This window comes from Schistocerca piceifrons, chromosome 1, assembly GCF_021461385.2.
Source record: "Schistocerca piceifrons isolate TAMUIC-IGC-003096 chromosome 1, iqSchPice1.1, whole genome shotgun sequence".
Classification (NCBI taxonomy): Eukaryota; Metazoa; Arthropoda; class Insecta; order Orthoptera; family Acrididae; genus Schistocerca; species Schistocerca piceifrons.
This window is the reverse complement of record NC_060138.1, coordinates 993958021-993974667: the sequence shown is the minus strand read 5'-3', so window position 1 is coordinate 993974667 and position 16647 is coordinate 993958021. Positions and strand designations below refer to the sequence as shown.

The window sequence follows — 16647 nt, the reverse complement described above, 5'->3', positions numbered from 1 at the left end:
CCTGCAAGAAAGATCTTGCAGAATGCAGAAGGTACTGACACCGACTCACTTCTGCTAAGTCTTGTAAAATCAGAACTGAGGCTCAGAATAAAATAGAAAAAACCTGGAGACAAATCCCTGCATGGTTAGTACCCAAGCTGGCTGGAGAAATTTTATAATGACATATACCACACACATTGTGGCTTAAACACAGAAGAATGAGAACAGGGTCTGAAGCTCTAATAGTGGAAACACAAGATCATGCCTTGAGGGAAAAGAACTGTGAAAGAGTAATTATGAAACTCAGCGTCAAGATAATAGATGTCGACTTTGTAGAATACACTCTGAGACTACAGAGCACATACTATAAGATTACCCAATCTTGACAAAGAACGAATACCAAGAGCCACAATTAGGTGTATTCTTACCATTTTTGGCAAGTATGAGGAGCTCTAGGAGTACCAGATCACTCCAACGAACTGTATTATCACTCAACTAAAGCAGTCACAGCATCTGGATGTAAAACAATTCTATATGTTCAACAAATACATATCAACTCAATGCTTGCAACTAACAAGCCTGATGTTGCACATCAGCCAGATAAAGAATTATGCCCCTTAACTGATGTCTTACAGCAATGTAATGGGAACATTAGTGATAAGGTGGCTAGCAAGAAACTGAAATACAAGGACCAGAGCATCAAGGTCAGCTGTTGTCAGCCCTGTCATCATTCATGCTCTGAAATCAATACCACATAGCTTGGAGAGCTGTCTAGAATCTGTGTATGTAATAAATATGGTGAAACACATGACATTTAATGTGTAATGTATTGTAAAACGACTTAAAACACCATGCCTAATGCTCAGGAAGAAGGTAGTTATCTGCAGCAGATAGACCTCATAGCCAATAATGTAACCTCTCATGTGAAAAACGGATGATGATGATGATAGTAATAGTAATAATAATAATAATAATAATAATAATAATAATAATAATGATACATTCATAGACATAAAATTTGAAGTAAAATATGTGGGTGAAATATTGGTGGCCCTTTAAATTGAGAAGGGATTTACAGAGGAATGGGGTGTTGCCACACCTCTCCAATCTCATTCCAGATAAAATTATTACAGAACTGAAAAAAAGAACTAAAAGTGAAAAACAGAGGAATCCTATTAAAACCCAGACAAACATAAGATGTTACGGTCACCTGTTTTGTTTAGATTATGGAAAGCGAAGGGAGTGTATGGTAGAACATGGGCATCTACACCTAAAGGTGCATGTCTACATACAAAACATTACGACACTACCCACTGTCAAATATGGAGCTCTACATGTGAGCAGAACTTCAATCCATCTGACATCCCATCACATTGTCTAACGTACCAGCAGAAAATGGAGTCTAAAATTTTATGGACAGAGTCAGAGACTCCCAACATTGAGGATTACACAAAAATATCGTGATATACATCAGAAAATTAAAGAGTATACAGTGGGTCAAACAAGTTAAAAACTGAAACCTCCTGGCAGATTAAAACTGTGTGCTGGAACGAGACTCAAACTTGGGACCTTTGCCTTTTGCTGGCATGTGTTCTACCAACTGAGCTACCCCAGTATGACTCACGACCTACCCTCTCAGATTCTATTCTGCCAGCATCTCGTCTCCTCATTCTGGAAACTTAAAAATTGCCTGGAGGAAGCCCATATAAAAACAATGTAAGTTACAGATATGAACATTTTCAGTCAAAAGGTAAACTGTTGCTTAGTACAGCCAGGGATTTAGATTGTGAAGGGGCTACAAAAAAAATAGAATTTACAAATAAAAATAGTCCATGGACAGAAGATCATAAGACGAATCACAAAAGGGGTATGTGGTCCAGCAGGGTCTACATGCAAATGACAATAACATCCCTGAATGTTCTCCTACATTGTTTAGCTGGAATAATTCTTAAAAACAAAAGGGAGCAAATACGATCACACCATATTTGCCCACACTGTATAGTCAGTACATTCCAATTACATACTGTGCTTAGTACAAATACTACTATTGTTTGAGACAGAACGGATTTTGTGTTATGGCAGTTACAGATCAAAGAAAATCAAATGAATGTAATAAGTTTTAAACTGCTGTACAACTAGAAAACAACACACAAAACTTTGATAACTTACCCCACCATATGCATACATGTTGTTGTGGGTCTGCGAGGGATTTACTTTTGATAGAAGAAATCTCGCCTGTAAAATACAATTTCTTTGGTAGTAAAAGAGTAACACAGTTTTGAAAGCTATAATAGTGTTCAAGTTTCATCCTATTTACCTGTGATCCACCCTGCTCTGTATCAATGTACCGAGGCATTGGGAAACGTGTCTGTAATATTTCTTGAGCATCATCAACAGGTGCCTGCAGAAGTTGTCGGAAATTTTCATACTCCGGCATGTCTTGGTAGCGCTGAGCCCGCCATTGTGCAATTGTCTGAAAAAAAAAGGTAGTTTCATCATAGTTACAAAGAATTTTTACTCCCTTGAAGAAAACTTTGAATTTATATTTGCAAAGTTTCATGATCAGATTTTGCACGCATATTGAGGTAAAGGTACAGTGCCAAAACGTAATACAATGCTGTTTACTAACATCTGTTTCCACGCTTCATATAGCAGCAGTTTGGTATGGAAGAGTAGGCAAAATTATGTAAAACTTGCAGTATAGACCACATCTCTCCCTCTCAAAATTTGTTGCAAGAACACGTGAACGCATTCGGACTTAACCACTTTGAAAAATCAGAAAATCAGTTATTAGACAGCACATGCTGGAAACTAAACATGTAATCAACAGAATAGAAAACAATCTGGTGGTAGTGGTACACAGTGAAGCCAATGGTAAGACCCTAGGCCTTTTAGAACAACTGGAAGTACACAGCCACAAAATCACAAAGCTTGAATTCATGTTAAATGAACAGACGGGTTTCACTAGCTACAGTTATTTTGGTAATTTTAAACACATATTTTAAATTTATTTCTTTACATGTGTCATTTTATTTAAATTTCAGATACACGACACTACACAATAAACATCTTGGGTCGGCTCATATTAAACTGCACCTGTGAAATGTTTTGAAATGTGCAAACAAGTGTATCTCTTGAGCGATATGATGTGTAATTACAGAACGGATAAATTAACGTCACCTGAAATTAGAATGTTCCTCCTGGATTTTCTGTAAATTTGCCATTGTTTCTCATCATATTTTCCGTCACAGTATTCGTGAATTACAAGACCTTGCATACTACCTTCTCACAACAGGAACACACATTTCTCATCATCTCACTCAAGCACAAACTAAATGTGGTATTTACCCAAGTGTAAGATTATTATTATTATTATTATTATTATACGATGACCCCTTTTATTGAGGAAGCTCCACGAGAAAAAATTATTTTTAATATGTTTTGACTAAGCAAAATTACAAACTGTTTAATTCAATAAATATCTGCCTAAAAAGTTAATATTATACCTATTCTAAACTTCCTTATATTGCTTATCTACATTTTGATAATATAGTAAAACTTGATAAAAATGTAACTAATTCGGAAATCTACCCAAATTGTACAATTATTTCAGTCTCAATATGTTCAAGACACTTTTGTATGCTAATTTTTTGTAAAAAAATGCAATGTGCCTAATGTGGAAGCAGAATGCAAATTTTAAGACTTAATTAATAATTCACTGTATAATGTGGAAAAGAGTTTATACAGTACTACTGTATTACAATATACATCAGTTATTGATGACTCTAGAGGGCCACTACTTTTGGCACAAAGTCTGTACAGTCTGGCAATGCTGTTAAGTGGCACAAAACCATGAAAAGAGGTTTGGCACAGCACTGCGCTGTGGGTGTGGGCATAAAACTACACCCCTCTGTGCAGCAATGAACAAGTTGTGCGCAATGTCGGTGCGTCAAAGGAAATGTTTTGTTTGTGAGCAATCTGTCAGCATTTCTCATTTACAATTATTACTGATGCATACAGGTGCATGCTGGAACATTGTTTCATACTTACAAACACTCTGCTGCCATCTGCACGGTTCCTTTAAACAATTGCTTTACCCAGCAAGGTCAAGCATTCCAAAGAAATGCACTCCTTGCATTATTTTCTGCCATTTTCAGTTGACTAGTAGCAATAAGTGGTAACATGATGTCAAACAAAAAGTACATCACTAACACTTAACAAAATGATTAAGGTCACCGTGGCGAGTTAGAAAGACAAACTCTCTGTGCATAAAATAGTGTTGCATTTCCAACGGGGTAAAACAAAAGTTTATGATGCTTTAAGAAACAAGGTTAAGATAGGATGAATGGATGAAAGGAAACAGACAAATGAAGAGAAATGTGAAGAAGGCAGGAAATGAAGAACTTAATGAGGTAGTGTGGGAATGGTTCTTAAAGTGTGCGAGGGAAAAAACTTATCTTTGTCTGGACCCATGCAGCTGTGTGAGGCTCTGAAATTCACTAAAGAGCTTGGAAATACAGAGTTTAAGGCATCCACAGGATGGCTGGGCAGTCTCAAGCTAGGCACTGTATTGTGTGGAATGAAGTGTGTGGAAGCAAAAGATGTGCAGGGAAGTATAGCAATGAATGGAAGACAATACTGTACAACCTAATAGCAAATTATGACTCGAAAGACATGTTCAGTGTCGATGAAACATGACTGTTCTGTCATGCATTACCTTCAAAATTTGTAGCATTTCGACACTGGCAGAAAAATGCCGAAGGAAACGCCCACTGTACTGTTGTGCGAAAACATATTAGATGAAGTGGAGAAGCCACTGGTGATTTGAAATGTTGCAAAACCGTGTTGTTTCAAAAACATAGATGTCAATAGGCTTCCATTAACACCATGCAGCAGTAAAAAGGTGTGGATGGTGAGTGGTCTTATGGAAGAATGAAAATCGCCAAGTTCTCCTTTTCCTAGACAATGCAACCTGCCACAAGGTCAAGTTATCAAATGTGAAACTGGCTTGGTTCCCAACAGGTTCAACCAGTCTCATATAATCCATGAACCAAGGGGTTATTCTTCACAAATTCAAGTCTAATTACAGGTGATTACTGATGCACACTCTTATTCTTAGTGCTGAAGAAGCTAAAAGTGCATTTATTCTTGCAATGTCAGTAGTTGTCCTGGAAGCAGTAATTTGGATTGACTTGGCAGAAAGGGAAATAAAGCCTGAAACTGATACCAAGTGCTCATACAAAGTGGGGTTTGGAGGTCAAGAACAAGAATTCTGTAGCCATCAAAGCTCAGTGGCCACTGAAGTACAAGAAAATGCAACAGTGATTGCTGAATTAATGAAAATGTGGAACATTTCACGTAGTGCAGATGACTACATTTGAAGTGATGACTTTTTACCAACTCACTCCACTTTTACTTTAGCAACATATTTAATAGAAATCCACAACACAGAATATGATCAGGAAAAACCAAGGAAGACGAAGAGGAGGTGCAAAATGATGTCCCTAGAAAAATTAATATGCCTGAAGAAGCTACTGCACACAGAAACAATGCTATGCAATTTGCAGCACATGCAAATTGCAACTATCATATAATGCAAAAAACTGGGTAGAAAAAAAGATTCTGGACAGGAAATTTAAATAGGTTTCCGTCATTGATATGTGGCGAAAAAAGTGAAATGAAAAATGAATAAACATAGGAATAACCTATAAGTGTTCTATTGTACAATATGCAGTAAATAAACATGTATGTGCAGTTGTGAACGTACATAAATACATGCAAAATTACGAATTTATACTTCTGTGCAATTACATTTTGAGCAAGTTTTACTATATGTGGAGAAATCAAATAAACAAAACGAAATTTTTTTGCCAGTAAAAAGAAACGGTTTTACCAGTACATTCATTTTTATTTCCACAGCCTTTTTTGATTACTAAGCCTGTCAAATGTGCTATCACTATTTTTCTTCATCAGCATCAACAACACTGATGCATGAAACACATAGGTAAATACACCATTGGCCCCTTCTAGACTTTTACTTCGTAAGTGTGAGTAATTTTATTGGAAAACCTGTTCAAATACAACAAATGTTTGTAAGATGATAGAATTTAATGCTATTTCTTTCTACATTTCATGAAATTGTCAAACTCTAAGCAGAGCAATAGACTGTTGTAGTGAGAAGTTCACAGTTTCTTGCATATCCTGTTCACTAGCACCGCATGAGTCAAATGTAATATCACTGATTGAGTAAGGTTGAAACTGTACTGAACTCTTTGGCTTATCGGGAAATCCTGAGCATACGCAATATCGTATGCCCAGCCCTACCCTTCTGAATTCTTCAAAGTAAATCTGAATGTGACATCACACCCAAAGCTTCATCTGCAAATGTGAGAAAACCCTTATACTACTCCATTAACCAACAAAAAATGTTGATCTCAGCAGCAACGGTTTAATCTATGAATAAAAGATGATCCTGTATTTTTCGAATTACGAATTTGGGAGGAAATCTCATCTTATGACTGGGTAAATAAGGTAATACATTAAATTGTTTTGAACCTGATGATGGACCCACAGGTTCTGCAATGCACTGTGAAAAAAAAAAAAAAAAAAAAAAAAAAAACATGAGAAAACTGTGACTGAAGAAGTTATTATTCCTACTTCCTGTGTAATGATAAGTCTGTGATTTAAAAAGTAGAAAAGTTGGATGACATTAAATAAGTTGATGTCCCGCAAACAACCAATTTTTAAGCCTCCAGTAGTTTAAAACCACCAACTTGAAAATTATGAAACAGAATTGCTGGCTAGCACACGGACACAGGCACATACACTACTCTGGTTTTTGGAAGCATAAGATCCTTCCTGAGTAACTATTGGCCAACAATTCTGTCACACAATTTCATAAAATACCAATAATGTCACTGTTTACTAAGTAAATGGTTCAGGCAAATATAAAAACGAAATCATGTCATCCTATCTGGTAAGTTTCCCCAAATTCGGGGTTCTGGGTAACTTTCATAAACTGTACCCCTTTCGCTAAACCTCCCCAGTCCTTTTCCTTCATCCCTCTTCCTTCCCCTTCAACTCTTCTGCCAGAAGAAGGAGCCCCTGGCTCCGAAAACTTGTGAAAGTTAAATCCTTTTATAACTATTTTTTTTGTGACAAGAGAAAGCAGTAAAAATTAAATTCATTCAGCTAGTGTGATCAGCATAGGTTCTTACCTCCCCATGGAAGATCAGTATCTGAAAAAATGTGTCCATCAGCAGGATTCTGTCTGGTTGTATACTGCTTGTATCTAGAAGCACTGGCTCTGGAGGCCCATTAAAGCTATAGCTGTACAGAATAGGTTGTATCATGATAAGGGATTGCGTTAAATCTTCTCTCATTAGCATATGCCTGTCGAAAGACAAAAAAAATAAGAGTAATAATCTCTTCAATTGGAACATTTACGTATTTCATGGTGCTTTGAGATATTTTACCTGTAAAATGTAGTTTCATCAGGACTATTGTTGAAAACTTGAAGGAAATGTGAACGTCTTAAGTGAAACATAAATTGTGGGTAAAGAGTAAAATTTTCAGAAAGTCGGAAACTATTTGGATCGTCTTTTGCATATTCTCCAAATTTCTGGCACTGCAATGGAAGCAAATATCAGTAACATGAGCCAAAGATTTTTAATTTATATTTTAAAACTCATTTTCAGATCATAATTATTGTGTATTGTTGACTATGTTGACATGTTAAAGAGTTAAATAACTTACTAATCTAATGAGCATCCGGTCTATCCAGCGCAGCATATCAGGGCCATCATCAGTCTCTGCTCTGAAAACTACCATTCTTGCCATCAAAACTGCTGCTGCTTCCTGATCAAATCCAGCACTTATGTGGTGCAAATTGGCTGTAGCATCTGCCCAGCTTAAAAAATAATATACCTTTATTACTCATAATGGTTACAGAAAACACACCATATAAAACTAAAACATGAATATTATTGTGATATACTCATCAATGATAAATGGACAAGTGATCACCAGGGGGGGGGGGGGGGGGGGGGGAAGACACTTTATGAAACATTATGTCCACTAGTTCAGATAACAGGAGTTTAGAACATGCACACCTCCCATTCAAGGTAATAATACATACAGTAATAAAATAGTATGGCGAACACAAAATAAAAAGATTATCAGAATGGAGAAAGAAATAAGGAAACATATCTCAAAGATATTGAGAGGTGTGTGCCAGAAATCATTCTTGACAAATCTAATCATAATCAACACCACTGACTTGGCTCACACACTGTATGAAATATTTTCTTCTAAGTTTCCACAAAGAAGTGGACATTGTACTGTCTACTGAAATTAAAGTGCTCAACAGGAAAGGACTCTGCTAGAGAAAAGGGGACAAGGTTGTTCTGTAATCTCCTACTCTGTAGCAGAGAAAACGCCTTGTCTATTCACCCTGGCATGCAAGTGCAGCAAGATTACAGGAGAACCTCTGCGGAGTTTTGAATGTAGAAAAGAACAGGCAACACTGATGATTTGACTCTTAATGTGAAGTATGCTGATAGTTCAGGTGGTGTAAGATTTTTTTCTGCAAAATAAAACAGTGCAGGTTTGAGTATTGGTTTTTAACCCAATTTTACTTTTAAAAGGGAGTTTAATAATGGGATGTGTACTTCCTCAAAATTAGAAATATTGATTATTCTATAGTTTTCTAGGCAGACGTGTGGAGAAATTCCAGAGCAAAGCTGATACACAAACTGTGTGGCAACAAACAATTCTGGTATAAACAGGTACAAAGGTAAGTGGTATGCAGCTTCACTGTAGTTGATAAGAAGTAACAGAATATAATGAGTATGTTTTTTAAAAGTGTGTGGTGGAACTGGTAACAGTAATCATCTAGCTCAACAAGATCTGATTCAAATAATATAGCATGTATTTGCTAAAAAAAGAAGAAACATTGTCCATAGTAGGTTGCAATGTAAATGATCTTTATTTAAATCATGTGATTAGCTAATTTCAACAAGAAGTCATTTGAAGCACATGGGTGATATTACATATTATATGCTGTAATTATCAAATTATTTTACAATCTCAAAGGTCATACTGGTGACTGTGTTCTAAGCACAGACCAATATGAGCAGTGACATTCTAATATTTGTGATATGGCCCCGTTTCCAATATAATGATGGAATATGACATCTACTTTGTACATGTAAAGTAAAATAATTTGATAATTGCAATATAAATAATAAAACCACATGCATTTGAAAATGATTTATGGTCAGAATTAGTTAATCGCACAATTTAAGTAAAGGCTGTTTACATGACAGCCTACTATGGCCCATGTTTTCTTTAATTATGCATTTAGAGGCTACGGATCCATACAGGAACAAAATTTTAATGTATTTGCTACAATAAATGACATTAAGAAAATTTTAAGGGGAAGCTCTGTCATTAGCTAATGATGAAATAGCAAAGCAGGGCAATAAGATGAATGTGCAATATGTAACGCAAAGACAATGACAATCTTCCAGGAGCAGAGATATATGCTCACTCGGTAACATCAATAAAAATAAATAAATACAATGAAATATTACTTCCTGGCTATTGTCGTCACTCTAATCCTTCGCTGTCCACTTGAATGTTGGTACTGAGTTATCATCTGTATACATCCTCTGCCTCCCTGAGGAATGGGGGCTGCATGCTGGAAATGATTGCATTATTGAGAAAGAGAGAGAGAGGGAAAAAAAAGTTGTAAATTGCTATGCAGTTAGACATGATTTAAAAATATATTGAATAAACCAAACAGCTGTCACACCATGACATTAGCAAAGTTTTTACTACTGAAACACCAATTTCAAAATCATAAAAGGTGATGTAAAATTGACTACATAGTCTATCTTTGGACACAGTGTGGTGCAATAGTTTCTTCTGTTACTGCCAACCTAATTTCAGGCTTAACATTCAGTCATAATAGAGCAGTCAGTGTAACACAGTTGCATTCCGGCCCAAGATGCTGAAGGTTGCGGTCATGTGTGCATGAGATGTGCTTGCTTGTGTGTATGAATGGTGTATGTCCCTCTTTTACTCATGAAGGTTGCAGCTGAAAGCTTTATGTAAGTGTCTTTTCATTGTGCCTGTCTAAAACTTAGCATGTCTTCTTTACGGGTATGTACCAATCTGTCTTTTCCTACACTGCTGATATTCCTACCTGGAGTTTCCATTATTTGACAGTAATATTATTTTATTTGAAATTATTTGTAACAGAACATTTTTATACACTATATTAGGCATGTCGCCTAAACACAACAGCATATCTCATTGATGTCTGGCACAAAGAGAAAAAAGGTAAGTGGCTTCTAATCAAACTTTTTTTGGATATTTCATAGAAATGGCCGTTGATCGTCAGACTGTTATGTGAAATATTCCACCGGATAAAGAGTTCATGGACACTAAAATCATCAAGCTAGTCATCCAGAGAGACGAGATGCAGAAAATTCAAAATGAATCTAATGTACCAGTAGAGGTGACTCTTACATATTAGTTAAGACATTTGGTTGAAAGAGAGGTGTACAAGTTCAACAATGTGTGTCAAACTGCGAATCACTTAAGGTAAAAACTGGCTTAACAAGGTGAGTTAAAAATAGATTTTAACTAAACAATTAAATGTTTAATAAGCATTTATATACATAGAATTGTTCCCTAATTAAAACCCATAAAAGTGTATGCTTCATTCATTTAGTGTAAAGCATTAGATGACAAAACTTGACAGTAATTAGAGATTACGAAACTCAGCAAAATGGCTCAAATATTATGCATAAAAAATGAAAATTATCATAACATGCAAAGAACAATTGTTTTTTCAAAATTACTAAATCACTTCCATGCAACAATGATAAAATAATGACATGTACCTGATTGACTACTTCATAGAACAGTGCAACAGCAGTATTTGGATTGAATGTACAAAATTTCCACTGACAAGTACCACCCAATCCAATCTCAGTGTCCGATACACTAGGACTTTTCATGTTCAAAGACACACATGGTCCAATGGCTCCAGAAACTGCAGAAAACAATAAAAATAGAAATTATAAAACTATGATACTGTTAATTCCTATATGGAACATAAAAATACTTTTTCCCAGTCTACTTTTTCTTTTCATGACATCAAAAGTCTTTAGTTGTCCTACTTTTGAAATACAGAAACACTTTATGAAGGGTGACCAAAACCAAAGTACCTTGGTTGTTTATGAAATTAAGGCTTGCCCATGGGATTCGACGATGGTTTCACCATAAAATTTGTCTCACATGGCAAATAAAATTTTCAAAAAGAGGCATTCAGCTACTGAGACACCATAAAGCTCTAAAATCCACCAACTTTGCCTTTCAAAAGCATACTGCCAGATACAGGCATACCCATACCAACTTTGTTTCCTCTGCCAAATACACTACTGGCCACTAAAATTGCAATACCATGAAGGATAACAAATAATGAAATTTTAATAATCGTGTACAGTAGGAAAAAATGCATGACTACACTTGTAGGTCATTTAAGATTATATTGGCTGCGCAATTTATTACAAAGAGTTTTCATCTCTGACAGCAACACTGGCATTAACCCAGCTGGGTATTGAGTCAACCTGAGCTCAAATGACAGAGCTGCTTCAACTATAGTCCATCAATCATTATGGCTGACGAGTGGTGGTGAGCCAGAATCTCGGCAAACCATGGCCAGATGTTTTCTGTGGGTGAGCTATGCAAAGAAACTTGCTGACCAAAGAACAGTCGAACACCTTTTGTATCAAGGTAGGTCAGGACATAATGGGCAACAAGGTCTTTTGTTATTTTGGTGAATGTTAATGTCATGGAGAAAGCTACAGTCACTGACCATTGATTCATATTTACTTTTGCCCTGGTTTGTCCTTCTGCCCAAGGTAAACATACCTAGCAAGTTCCAAGCAATGATTGGATGTACAAGATTGTTTCTATCCAGCATGCATTGTATTTTGAATGGATTAAACTGCTGTGCTGAACCACTGGATTTGTGAGAGCATAATAAATGAGGCTACTGAAATTAGGAACAATGATGGCATTGTAAATAGAGACAGAGGTTACCAGTAGAGCTCTACTTTAACTTGTCACAATAAACTGTGATCATGCCCAGCTAAGAGACATCCAAGAGGCATGTGAAGTGGAACCTGACTAATCCCACCAGAATTTGAGCATGACCTCTTAATCCCCTCCCAGCCCCCTTGGCACTTTGAGCTGGCAGAGTTATTGCAGCAACTGATGGCATCTCAACAATCCATCAGAAGATTACACTTATTACTATGTCATGCTTTTTCAATGACATCATCTACAACAGTTGTAGTTGGAAACTCAAGAACATAATAAAGAAAGGCGAGCAAATACAGTTCCTAATGCCATTCCAGCTGGGAAATGTTGTTATGATTCTATGAATTCTTTCTCACAGCATCACAAAGCACCATGACTTAACCAATCAAAATAAAAATGCAGTACATTTGTAGGTATCGCTTAAAGAAACAGTTCAAAGCTCACCTTTCAGTTCACGAGAAGTTTTGATTTCCAGGGTACCATTGAATGCCATTTTAAATTCACCTTTCTGATCTTTTGCAAAAACTCTTTGAAATGTTTGCTTGAAAAGTGACGAGTTGAATGAGTCTCCCATTACCATGTGGCCTCTGTAATGGCACATTTCACATTATCACAGTATCAGGAAATTAAAAAAATAAATAAATACAAGAAACTTGCAATGTAAAACTGTTCCATGACAAAGATTTATTTCTCATTAAATGCCTTTCAAAGCATCAAATAAATGCATCTTATGTGCAAAAGAGTTGAAAAGAAATGGAACACTCAATTTATAATTAACAAAGATACACAGTATTCATCCAAATGGAAAAATAAGGCAATGGAAAAAATACACAGCTGGCAAGAATTAAATATAAAATCTACAAAAAATGAAATTACTATTATTTATAAACTAAAATGACTATTTCCTGCCTCATCTTGAGGTATTGCAAAAATTCTGATGGAATGAAATAATGATTTGAAGAGTGATCAGCACTTACCTCACCTTACTTACCTTACCTTGAAACGTGAGTGAGTTAGTGAATGTGCACGTGTGTGTGTGTGTGTGTGTGTGTGTGTGTGTGTGTGTGTGTGTGTGTGTGGGTGGGTGCGTGTAGAACAACAAAATCTCAGAACAGCAAAGGCAGCCACCTTTTTCTTTAAGGGACTTGGGAGGGGGGGAGTTTGTCTCCATCAGTCACCAACACCTTAAAGATGCCTTGCACTTTCCATGAATCTCCCTTGAAAAAATATTCAGATGCTACAAGCTGATTTGTAGCATATAAGATACATAATAACAAAGAGATTTAACTACACATTAAGCTGTCACTCTTTTATCAGAGGTTCATATACTCATGTGTACACACACACACACACACACACACACACACACACGCACACACGCACGAACGCACGTGTGCGCACCCACACACACATACGCGCACGCGGGTGCTTATTATACATATATTACATTATCCAAAGAGCATCTACATTTAGTTTCTTATACAACTCCTGGACATGTCTTGCATGTTACTTATGTAATGATTCAAGACTATTAATTCTAACTTCATATTTACAACTACTTTAAATATTTGTGAATCATGTCCAAGAGTTGAATTATAGGGAACAAACTTCAGGAAACGATAAGGAGCAAAGGAGGTCATATGGACATATAGCCACATATTCTTGATGTATATACAAAAAGGTATTTATCTAAAAACAAAGATGATGTGACTTACCATACGAAAGCGCTGGCAGGTCGATAGACACACAAACAAACACAAACATACACACAAAATTCAAGCTTTCGCAACCAATGGTTTCTTCGTCAGGAAAGGGGGAAGGAGAGGGAAAGATAAAAGGATGTGGGTTTTAAGGGAGAGGGTAAGGAGTCATTCCAATCCCGGGAGGTGGGTCTATCCGCTCCCGGGATTGGAATGACTCCTTACCCTCTTCCTTAAAACCCACGTCCTTTTATCTTTCCCTCTCCTTCCCCCTTTCCTGATGAAGAAACCATTGGTTGCGAAAGCTTGAATTTTGTGTGTCTGTATGTGTGGATGGATATGTGCGTGTGTGCGAGTGTATACCTGTCCTTTTTTCCCCCCTAAGGTAAGTCTTTCCACTCCCGGGATTGGAATGACTCCTTACCCTCTCCTTTAAAACCCACTTCCTTTCGTCTTCCCCTCTCCTTCCCTCTTTCCTGATGAGGCAACAGTTTGTTGCGAAAGCTTGAATTTTGTGTGTATGTTTGTGTTTGTTTGTGTGTCTATCGACCTGCCAGCGCTTTTGTTCGGTAAGTCACATTTTTTATACAGGTAGAAATCTAGAGGGTTGGGGTCCAATGACCACGGAGGCCATGTGACTGGACCACCTCATCCAATTTAGGCTGGGATAGATGTCATCGAGGTACTCCTGGATGAAAATGTGGAAGTGAGCTGGACCATCATCATGGAATATCTACCAAAAGCACATATGCCAGCAGGGTCACCCACAGGAAATTCCTCGCCTGTGAAGCATTGTAGAAGAATGAATGCTCCCACGATCCGGTCACAATAACCCCCACCCACACAGTGAGGCTGAACCAGTGTTGTTGATTCACTGCCATCAAACCTCGGGGATACTCTGTAGCCCCCAAGTGGGCCTTGTGCGGATGGTATATGATCACCCCTCATTAAGATAGCCTCATCTGCGAGTAAGACAGATCACAGAAATCCTAGCATTGTGGTGGCCTGTGAGGCTAACCAAAAGCAAACCCATCGCCACAAATACAAATTCGTAGGTAATAAGGCCTGATATGGACAGTGGCAATTGTCAAGGAGAGTACTCCACGCTTACCTCACACTCATGGGCCATCTGCCTGGTGCTGGTATTTTACTTGAGTCAGAAATTTCTCTCCTGTGCCAACCTCTTAATCTCAGAGCAGTACTTACAACCTATGTCCTCAATTATGTTCTGGATGTAGTCCAATCTCTGTCTTCCTCTACAGTTTTTACCCTCTACAGCTCCCTCTAGTACAACAGAAGTTATGCCCTGATGTCTTAACATATATTCCTTTCCTCGCCGATTCTATAAAGAACCTCCTCATTCATTACTTTATCAGTCCACCTAACTTTTAACATTCATCTGTAGCACCACATCTCAAATGCTTCGATTTGAATACCTGCTTGCTCATAGGTTCTCATGTAAATCCAGAAAGAACAACAAGTAAGAATAGTAGCAACAGTGAAGTTGCATGCACAGGAGAATAATTAATTTTGTGTGTGGAGGTTGTCAGTCACTTTTCCTGGGACATATAATGATGCAGGTAATTTTTATTGCGACTATTAGGGTTATTCATGATATTGTGATCATCATTAGCATTAGAATTTGAAATTCAACTTGGTCTTCTAAGTTGAGTGACAAGCACTTCTTGTTGAGAAGCTTTGCTGACTGCATCCAAGAATGCTCAAACTGATACAACAGTCACACTTGCTAGTGGAGATGACAGTGCTTCTTCACATTTATTGCTACACGACAGCTGATTTTTTACCAGGCAATTCAGATAACTTATCAGAAGCAAGGATGTTGAAAGTGGAGGGCAAGAATTTTGTGGTGACCTAAGCAGTGACAGGAAACAGAAATGTAAAACCTGCCCTGAAGATTGGAAGAAAAACACCAACAAAACTCTGAGAACATCTGGACAAGTGTATACTGGATATAAAAGAAGTCATAGTGGCAAAATTACTCATAATAGTCCAAGAGAGGCAAGAAAATTAGGTCTGATGTGTACTTTCAAGATGTGTCAGAAATCTGTTTAAAGGAAGTGTCATCAAATTTCTGCACAGGTGACAAGCAGGCAATTTTTAACACTTTCTGGGAAACGATGTTATGGCATCACAGAAATATTTATGTAATGAATCTTGTGGACATAGCTCCAAACAAACATCCATGGAAGATGGAAGATCACAGGTGAATCCAGGAGAAAAGGCACACTAGTTTATTACCTGTGAAATGATACGGGAAAACACCAAGCATGTAAAAAAAAAATTGCTTCCCAATACTCTTGGCATTAAAGAATGGACAGTGAGATATTGGCTGGATAATTCCACACATGGAATGAACCCTGATTCAGAATTGTCATGTTCCAAAATAAAACAAAGAAAGAAGAAAGATGAGGAAAAACTTCGTAAAAGAATTCCTGGACAGTCTTGCGAAACTGCCATCACATTACTGCAGGAACTCCTCCTCCAAACTGTATCTTGAGCCTATTGCACAAAGTAAACAACAGCTGTATGAACTTTACACCGAAAAGTGTAGTAAGGAACAGGTTTCACCATTAAGTCGAGTCACCTTTAACTTGATTTTCGAAGAAGGTTACTTCAGCTTATTTTCCCCCAAGAAAGACTAGTGTGATTTGTGTTGTAGTTACAGGCTCGTAAACTTGAGTGAAGACATGTAGAAGTAGTACATAAAACAGAAAGAGCAGGCAAGGTCACAGAAATCTAGATAAGAAATATCCAGCGGAAGCTCTGCACTCTCTTCATGGACTTACAAGCCGTGAAAGTAGCCTCACTTTTATAGGCAAGTACTTATTACACA

General features: G+C 37.2%; 1 protein-coding gene across 7 annotated transcripts in view; it reads right to left on the bottom strand.

The window, feature by feature from the left end:
• The window catches only part of LOC124780080 (protein transport protein Sec23A), a 103939-nt gene that overhangs the window by 31676 nt on the left and 55616 nt on the right, over positions 1-16647 (bottom strand). For all 7 annotated transcript variants that reach the window (XM_047253758.1, XM_047253773.1, XM_047253765.1 and 4 more), the window contains 8 exons: positions 12538-12680; positions 10890-11041; positions 9573-9679; positions 7735-7888; positions 7455-7606; positions 7197-7371; positions 2297-2452; positions 2149-2214 (listed from right to left, as the gene is read on the bottom strand). In XM_047253758.1, coding sequence (XP_047109714.1) covers positions 2149-2214; positions 2297-2452; positions 7197-7371; positions 7455-7606; positions 7735-7888; positions 9573-9679; positions 10890-11041; positions 12538-12680 — 1105 coding nt within the window. The remainder of the gene's footprint in view (positions 1-2148; positions 2215-2296; positions 2453-7196; positions 7372-7454; positions 7607-7734; positions 7889-9572; positions 9680-10889; positions 11042-12537; positions 12681-16647) is intronic.